The 8,924-nt window shown below is 51.1% G+C and overlaps 1 protein-coding gene across 1 annotated transcript; it reads right to left on the bottom strand.

The window, feature by feature from the left end:
- Positions 1–3,139: 3,139 nt before the first annotated feature.
- Positions 3,140–4,101, bottom strand: LOC125917062 (olfactory receptor 10J1-like). The gene has a single exon (XM_049623316.1). It carries the CDS (start codon positions 4,067–4,069, stop codon positions 3,140–3,142), a length of 930 nt encoding a protein of 309 aa, XP_049479273.1. The 5' UTR covers positions 4,070–4,101.
- Between the last annotated feature and the right edge of the window lie 4,823 nt (positions 4,102–8,924).

The raw sequence follows: 8,924 nt of genomic DNA, 5'->3' as shown, positions 1-8,924 counted from the left end.
GGGAGAAAAGTGGATTCCAATCTTTCCTAAAATCTTAGCCGGTTCTTCACGAAAACGACATTACAGCTTGCATTTCTGCCAGAGACGCTCTTCCTCTGGGGTCTCCATTGATTGGCTAGGGTGAGGCCCCAGCGGCCCTTCCAATGGGGGACACGAATTCTCTCTGGAAAAAGGTTCAGGGACAAGGTCTCATTGTATCTGGGAAATCTGAGGCTCTGGGGAGTTCTCTAGCACATCACGATCTGTCCTGTGAATTGCCCCTGGGTGAGGATATACTCTGGATAAACAGAAAGTGCCTGCCAGCTTGTCCAAATTCAGGTTTGGTTTTCACCCCTTGGTCACTTTTAGCCTTGTTTGTACAGCGAAGAGCCTCATCCCTGCCTCCTTTCTGGGGGGTGATTCTAAGAACCTAGTGAGATAATGGTTGGGAAAGTACCTTAGCGCAAGAGGCCTCATTATGGAAGAGGTGTTTGCCATAAAGGGATACCGAGTGTGAGCAGTGACCAAAATAATCCCAGGGAACCGGAGGGATTCCTCTCACTCAGGTGGTGAATGCAGCCAAGTATTCTGACTGTTGAGCAGGTCAGGGAAAAGTTCTGTGGACCGTTCCTCCGGGGGGTGAGAAGGGGCTGATGAAAACTTCTGATTCCATGATATCTGGCTGTGAAGCTCTTCCTTTTAGACAACGTTTCCAGAAAACCTGGGTGATGCGCGTGCAGGGAGTCCACAGTGATTAGGTATTCTGAATGGCGCTGGTCTGGAGCTGAGCAGCCCTTGGGCCCAGGGGGTGGCCCCACACATACATAACAAAAGCCTGTTGCTCAGGTAACGAGCGTTTATTTCACCAAACTCCTGCCTACTGGGCCCTTTCCCTCCAGAGAGAGAGAGCTTTACGTAGATCACAAAACAAGATCCCCAGGCTTAATCTTTGTCCTGAAATATTAAGCACTCTTTGTTCATTTCCCCATCACTTTGCATCATGGCGAGTTCTGCACAAGCCCATCTCCCGGGCAGGACTGAGGGCTCCCTTCTTTGGGCCAGGTGTTTGTTGGTAGGCCCCACGTCTCGCACAGATTCTGGCGTGTAGAGAAGATTCCACGAACGATTGTTGAATGCCTGTCAAGCCCTTCGCCTGCATGACGTTGCTTTTAATCATTTCGTTCTGTCCTTTGCCAGTGAATAACTTCTCGTCGTTACTTTCAGCCGCTGTGGATTCTAGAGAACGTTAGGTATCGTTTGAGTTTTGTCGTTGCTCCCCTCAATCCTGGGAGAGGGCCTGGTAGTTCTGGTCTGTACAGGTGTCTGTATTTTTTTTTTTTTTTTTTTGGTAAAGTTTATGTATTTTGAGAGAGCAAGACAACGCATGCGTGGGGAGGGGCGGGGGGGGGGAGGGGAGAGAGAATCCCAAGCAGGCTCCCTGTGGTCAGCACAGAGCCCCTCGTGGGGCTCAGTCTCACAAACCGTGAGATCGTGAAAATCCAGAGTGGAAAATCCACCTGAGTGGAAATCCAGAGTCGGACACGTAACTGACTGAGCCACCCAGGTGTCCCTGTATTTTCTTTTGAAGGCTTTTCTGAGTGAGGGGCCCACCCTTGAATTCTGCTGGAAGGTGTGTCGTGGGGCCGCATGTCTGAGGTCAAGTGGCAGGCCCTTGACTGACTGACCCTTACTGACTCAGTGGCAGGCCCTTGCTCTCCTTCCCTGGGTGCTCATTGGAGCCTCAGTCTCCAAATCTGTATGAGACTCCTTGATCGGCCTCTGTACCACGGTCTCTCTGAGTGCCTGATTCAGCTTCATCACATGTACGTAATTATGTCTGTGTAAGACCTCCGGATACTCTGCTCACACTCCCGTTCCCCTAATTTTCTTGGCTTAGAGTCCAGAGATCCATACAACGTCTTACATGTCTCATTGGAGCTGTGTAAGGACAAGAAGGATGCCCACAATTCACACAGATGCCTCAGATACTGAATCCCCGTTTGCCCAAATCTTGGGTGAATGCCACTGTTTACAAGTTAAAGCCAAAAATTTTTAGTTCAGTACACAAAGCCCTCACAATCTGACCCCAGCCTACCCCTCCGGTCCCATCTCCCCCCACCTCCCCCCATTGTCCCTGGGAGTCAGTACGAAGACTAATTTTTTTTTTTTTTTTTTTTTTTTTATATCTCCTGAACCTTCCTCTTGGTTTTGTCCCTGTGAATATATTGTTCCTTCTCTTTGGGATTCTTTTCCTCCAACAAATTACCCATCAAGAAATCTCCTACAAATGTTCTAAAGTCAGTTTCCACTGGAGATCACCTCCTCTGAGACTCCCCTGACATCTCCAGCACTTTCTCTCCCTCCCTTCCGCCTGCAGTCTTTTGTATGTATAACCTATTATAGAGAACTGAAACCATACTTTTAAATGTTTGCCTCTGCCGCTAGAATCTGAGTTTCTTGAAGACACGCAGGTAGGGTCTTTCCATCAGTCTTTCCCAGAATCCAGTACATGGCCCTGTGTGTCTTTACTACCCGTGACACACTGTCTGAATTAATAACAGCTGAACTGACCCAGGAGGGTCTTGGAATGTGCCCTCAAACCCGACAAGCTCTGGGTTTGCCAGGATCTCTAATTAAACTGTCTGTGGTCAATCACCATCTTTAATAAGCAGTTTTGCTAGAAACTGGGATAAACGAAAGCAGCCAGGGAAGGAAATCTATTTCCCTTTGCTCTCCCCTCCGGAGGCCATTCTCTCTATCCACACAGTCACTTATTACTTGACATGTCGTGGGGAAACAGATTCTAACAGGAACTCCAGTTTGAGAAATCCTCGTGCTCTTAAGTAGGAAGGAATCGTAGGAACAAATGCATCCCTTGGATTCTGCCATTTCCTCTCTGTTGCCTTCATTAGAAACCAAAAAGTCCATGAAGGATCCTGGGCTCACACTACTTCCTGACCTTGTTTGTCTATTTACCCACAAAAACGGGGCTAATGCTTTGTTCAGGGGCTTCTCAAGTTTGCAGACTCACAGTTGGATGCTGCTGCTGTTCCTCTGCCTCCTTATGGGGCAGGTCTCTGGGAGCCAAGGGCACATGGCTCTGCTCCTGTTGCTGCTGAGAGCGGATGCTGAGAGCCTCACGAGAGCACTTCCTGTCTTGTCAGGAAAGCTTCCTGCCAGCGGCCCGGAGCAGAGCATCCTTGACCTCCTTGTTCCTCAGGGCGTACACCACCGGGTTCAGCAGGGGGGTGATGACGGTGTAGGTCACCGAGATCAGCTGGTCCTGATCCCTGGCGTTCTCCGACTTGGGCTTGAGGTAGGCGACGGAGGCGCAGCCGTAGTGGACGACGACCACCGTGAGGTGAGAGGCGCAGGTGGCAAAGGCCTTCTTCCGGCCCCGGGCGGAGGGGATCTTGAGGACGGTGGAGACGATGAGGACGTAGGAGATGAAGACCAGGCCCATGGGGACCAGGATCACCAGCACGCTGACGATCACGGTCAGGGTCTCGTTGACCGAGGTGTCGACGCAGGAGAGCTTCATTACAGGTCGGATGTCACAGAAGAAGTGGGCCACCTTCGTAGCACAGAAAGGCAACCTGAACACAGATGTCACTTGCGTCGTCGCTACGATCAGCCCAATGCCGCAGGCGCCCCCCACCAACTGCACACACACCCTCTTGTTCATGATGAGCGTGTACCTCAAGGGGTTGCAGATGGCCACGAAGCGGTCGTACCCCATGGCCGTGAGCAGGAAGCAGTTAGTGATGCCAAAGTTTACGAAAAAGAACATCTGGGTGGCACAGCCTGCCCGTGAGATGGACCGGTTCGTACCTACAAGACTGGAGAGCATCCTTGGGAGAATGACCAGCGTATATACGGTCTCTGAGGAGGACAGCATGCTCAGGAAGAAGTACATGGGCGTGTGCAGGTGAGGGTCCGTTCGGATGATGGTCACAATGACCGCGTTGCCGGCCAGGGTCACGACGTACAGTGCAAGGAACACGACAAACAGGCCGAGCTGGTGCTCTCGGAAGCTGGAGAAACCCTGGAAGACGAACTCAGTTATGAGAGTGTGGTTCCCTCTCTCCATTGAGTGGTCGCTAAATCTGAAATGGAGAACAGACGGCGCATAATTTCAACAAGGCTGTTGAAACACGTTTCTCAAATTGATTGAACTCCGTTCTCCGCTGTGAACCTGGCGATGCATTTCCCTGTGCGTTAAAGTCAATCTCTGGGTTTGCTTAAAATACTTCTACTCTGTGGCCATCCGTTACAATTTCCCGTGCGTTCCAGAATCGTGTTTTGGTTTTTTTTTTGTCCTGTTCCCACAACATGAGCATTCCCACTCACTTCACCCCATGCTTCCTCCTTGATATCTGGAATGCCCTCCCTCCTTTTCTCCTCTTATTTATTTCCCCGTTCCTCAAGGACTATTGCAGGTGTCCACACAGCCTCCACGGCTGTCGTGCTGCGATGCTCTCACGTTTCCGTGGACGATATCTCCCTGTCAGTGCCACGCCATCCACACACAAACCCTCTGCACATTATACCTTCTACAGCTGCGTATCTCACCAGCTCGGGCTTATGGATTAATGAGATAATTGAAAATAACTTAAGGACTGACTGGAGATTTTTTTTTTTCTCTTTCAAGACTAGGAAGCCTCCCTTTGCACACCCTTAGGAAGTAGAGGCAAAGCAGACCCGAAGGCTCATTTTGTTGCCGAGGAAGAAAAGGCGGATCTTAACCCACCACCTGCCTCTGCCCACTGCTGTCTCCGCGAGACGGGCATCAGCCGGCAGTGGATAGCCCTGACTCTGGCTACATTATGGGCTCCGCCATAGCTGCACCTTCCCGAAACTAAAAGGCAAATTTACAGCCACTAGGACTGGTAGGCAGACACCTGCTCTGCAGAGGGAAACAGTGGTGCCGGGGACGATGGAGCACGAACATTGAGGTCTCTCATCTAGAGCCACAGCAGGCCCTGAGTGTGAAAACCAAACAGTCACGCTAAAGATACGTCACTGTGGTGAGGGTTGGGGGTGCAGTCCAATATCTGTCGTATTTCACATTTTTGTCCCGTTAGACAGTAAGCTCCTGTAGGGAACGTAAATTATATTCTGGTTTGCTTCTGCCTATTCAGAACGACTTTGTACGTAAAGTAAATCTCGCCAGCGAGGAAGGTTGCTGGGCATGCTAAGACCTCCTTCACATTCATAAAAATTTACTTAAAAGAGGTTGGCCACTGGCTGTTAGTCATTTGCACGAAAACCGCTGGAAGAGTAAGGCGACAACAGAAGATATCTCTGAACAGAGAAAATCATTTAACACTGAAGTATGTGGCGAAAGACACTGATCTTCTGTGAGGTCTCTGGGCAGAAACTAGGCGGTGGTCCAGCCGTGAGGTGGCCTGGCCCCTCTGCTGTGAAATCGGCAGCCTGTGTCACTACTTCTGATTGGTCTAATGACGGACACGGGTGCTGCCAGCAATTAAAGATGCTTAGTGTCCTGCTCTCCACGTGACCTTCCCACCCGAGGAAGAATTGTCCTATCCCAAATACCACTAGGGTTTCTGCTGAGAATCCACGGGCTAGGGTGCTGTCTGCTCTGGCTGATGCCTGTCTGTCTTGAGGTACAAGGGTAGCTGCTATGACCTGGCTAGCACCCTCCACCCTTGGGGGGCTGTAATTATTCCATGGAAATCAAGGGAAAGAACACACACATCCTTATAAGGATGCTGATGGATTGTTATGCTACAACAAATTAAAGCCAGCCCATGGCCAACAAGCCCCATCTCATTTCCTGTTCTGGAGAACACTCACTGTGTCTGCCTAGGGCTGAGTCACGGCAGGAGAGCCGGGCAGGAGGTGGCCGTGGTCTGCAGGTGCAGGAAAAGCAGGGCGACCGGGAAGGAGGGCCCGTCATGGGTGGGGGCTGAGAAGACAGCAGATAAACACGCTCTCGCCGGAAGGTGGGCAGCTTGGGAGTTGCAGGCGTCATTGATGGTGCCTCTGTGTGAGCCAGAGAAGATGCTCCCCCGGGAACAGCCAGTGGGGCTCCTGGGGCTCACACCCTGAAGATATCCCAAGAGGCGCCCCCCCCCCATCCCCGACCCGGGACTGGGAGGATGCAGACTGTAGGCACCTGGGGGCCTTATTATGTGAGGGGCTCATTTACCCAGTCCCAGGGTTGGCCGTTTGGGAGCTTGGGGTAAGTTTTTGCTTCAAGTAAAAACAGCATCAGATAAAGCTGGTTTATTTAGTTGAATTTTTCTTGTTAGAGTCCATAGGCACCTTGTAGTTTCTTACAGATGTGCCTTGGAAAGCCACAGTTTCCAAACTCAGGCAGCTCAAGCTTGGAGCCATATGGGGACACTCAGGCCCCTGCCCAGTTTAAGAAAGTGGTTTTCTCTTTGGAATAAAAGTAGTCAGCTCTGGCCCTGGCTTTGCAGAGGAGCAGTTCAGGCCGCCTGGCCGCTGGCCGCCTGGGAAGTGGAAGGAAATCTCTTTGGTTCTAAAGACCCTCTCTTGGGGGCCAGGAAATGGATGGGGGCTGAATACTCTCTTTACCCAGAATCACCCCCTCCTCCATTTGGCAAAACTTCTAGCCCATCGAGACCTGCCCGATTTGCTTTCCCTTGAAGACTCCCCTTGCGTCTATCACTTGCTTACCCATGTTCTTACTTGACCACGTGTGCTTACCTGTGTCCATTCATGCTTCAGGCACCGGGCATTGCCCGGCCCGGGGCTGGTTGCTGGGGGCAGGGAAATAGGGGACATGCTTCTTCAGCCTTCCGGCAGCTCACGGTTTAGTTTCAGTGACAGAGGATTATGATCAACTAAAATGAGTCGGGGCAGGGAGGGGATGGTCCTGGATTAGATGCAGGTTGATCACAGAAAAAAGTTCTGTAGCTAAAGACCAGGCTACAACAAGGTCTTAGAGTACTGAGATTTTACCAGTTTTTTTTTTTTTTAATTTTTTAAATGTTTTTTTAATTTATCTTTGAGACAGAGAGAGACAGAGCACGAGCAGGGGAGGGGCAGAGAGAGAGGGAGACACAGAATCCGAAGCAGGCTCTAGGCTCCGAGCTGGCAGCACAGAGCCCGACGCGGGGCTCGAACCCACGGACCGTGAGATCATGACCTGAGCTGAAGTCGGACGATCAACCGACTGAGCCACCCAGGCGCCCCTACCAGTTTTTTTTTAAGGGCCCCTTAAGTGATTTAACTTATTCCTCGTGCTCAGGGACTTCCAAGTCTGTTAGTTACTGGCCCTTGAGGGCCACCAGCTACCCTGCACCTTCTTCCCGCCTGTGTGATGACCCTGCTCCTCTGCAGGATTGATGGGGCAGCTGTAGGGGGCATCCGCGAGGATGCTGATGTCACAGGGCAGGCCAGAGGTCATTTGGGGTTGATCTAGGTGGGGATGGCAGGGGTCTCGGGAGGAGGGACAGAGGTGAGAGACATCTGAGGTGAATGGGCTTGTGACCGCGTGTGTGGATCAAGGGAGAGGAAAGGACCCCTACGCTAATCTCAAGTTCATTCACGCCAACTCCCCGAGACTCCAATCTGCATTGCTTCCTATTGGAACAGAGAAGTTGACCCAAATGACCCCCTGTTGATAATGGTGGACCCCTAAGGTGGGATGGGTGGCTGTAGGATCCTAAAAGGCAGGGAGGGAGGAGAGTTGAACAAAATACCTCCGTGCTCGATGATGCCTTTGCTTTGGGACAAATCAGGAGGACTTTGGAAACGGGTCACTTGGGTACATGGTGTAAAAATGTGGTGCCTGGTGAAAACGAGAGGTGGAGCTTACGGAACGCTTGACACGTTTTTGTCTGAGTCCTCCAAGTGACCCGCATCCTTATTTCACAGATGAGGGCTTTGATGCGAGACAGGAGGGAGCATGTGGGGTGACTCTAGAAACAAAGCTGGCAGGGCAGCCGGGAGACCCGCGGCGAACTCCCTCGGCTCTGCAGACCACGTTATGCGGGGGGCCAGATTCCAGTAGCCCTTACTAGGGCTCCTTTGTGACTTTCACGTTAATTTAGGATGCCAGTCTAGACTTCCTAATGATGCCTTAGAATGGTTATGGGGGGTTTCAGAGCCCTGAAGAGGGCTTACTACAGATGTTGCTGAGGTCGGCATGGTTCCTGAATGTCTTAGTTCGGGCTGCTGAACAAAATAACCCTAGACCGGGTGGTCAGCCAGACAGTTATTTCTTGCCGTTCTGGAGGCTGAGAATCCTAGATCAGGGTGCCAGGAGATTCAGTTCCCGATGAGGGCTTGCTTTCTGGATTGCAGATAGGTGGTTTCACTCTTTGTCCTGATACTTTGGAGACGGGGAGAGAGAACCCTCTGGCATCTCTTCTTCTTTTTTTTTTTTTTTTTTAACGTTTATTGATTTTTGAGACAGAAGAGACAGAGCATGAACAGGGGTGGGTCAGAGAGAGAGAGGGAGACACAGAATATGAAACAGGCTCCAGGCTCTGAGCTGTCAGCCCAGAGCCCGACGCGGGGCTCGAACCCACGAACCGTGAGATCATGACCTGAGCCGAAGTCGGATGCCTAACCGACTGAGCCACCCAGGCACCCCTGGCATCTCTTCTTAAAGGGCCCCAAACCCATCATGACCCCACCCTCATGGCCTTGTCTAAACCTAATTCCCAGAAGCTCCGTCTCCAAATACCATCCCACTGGAGGAAGGGCTTCAGCATGTGAATTCGCGGGACATGATTCAGTCTGTAGCAGTGAAGTTAGGTCTGGTCTCACACGCACCCTAACCCTATCCTTCTCATCCAGAGCTGGGGGCTCTAGGTTTTTACGTGTGAACACTTTTTAATCTTAAAATACTTCCTGGCTTGATACTTAGTTGAATCATACTCTTGTATTATTTGCATCTATTGTTGGGGAAAAAAAACAAACTCTGAAAAAGAGTGCCACAAATT

This window comes from Panthera uncia, unplaced genomic scaffold (assembly GCF_023721935.1).
Source record: "Panthera uncia isolate 11264 unplaced genomic scaffold, Puncia_PCG_1.0 HiC_scaffold_1446, whole genome shotgun sequence".
Taxonomy (NCBI): domain Eukaryota; kingdom Metazoa; phylum Chordata; class Mammalia; order Carnivora; family Felidae; genus Panthera; species Panthera uncia.
Note: the sequence above shows the minus strand (reverse complement) of the source record. Positions and strands in the feature narration are given on the sequence as shown.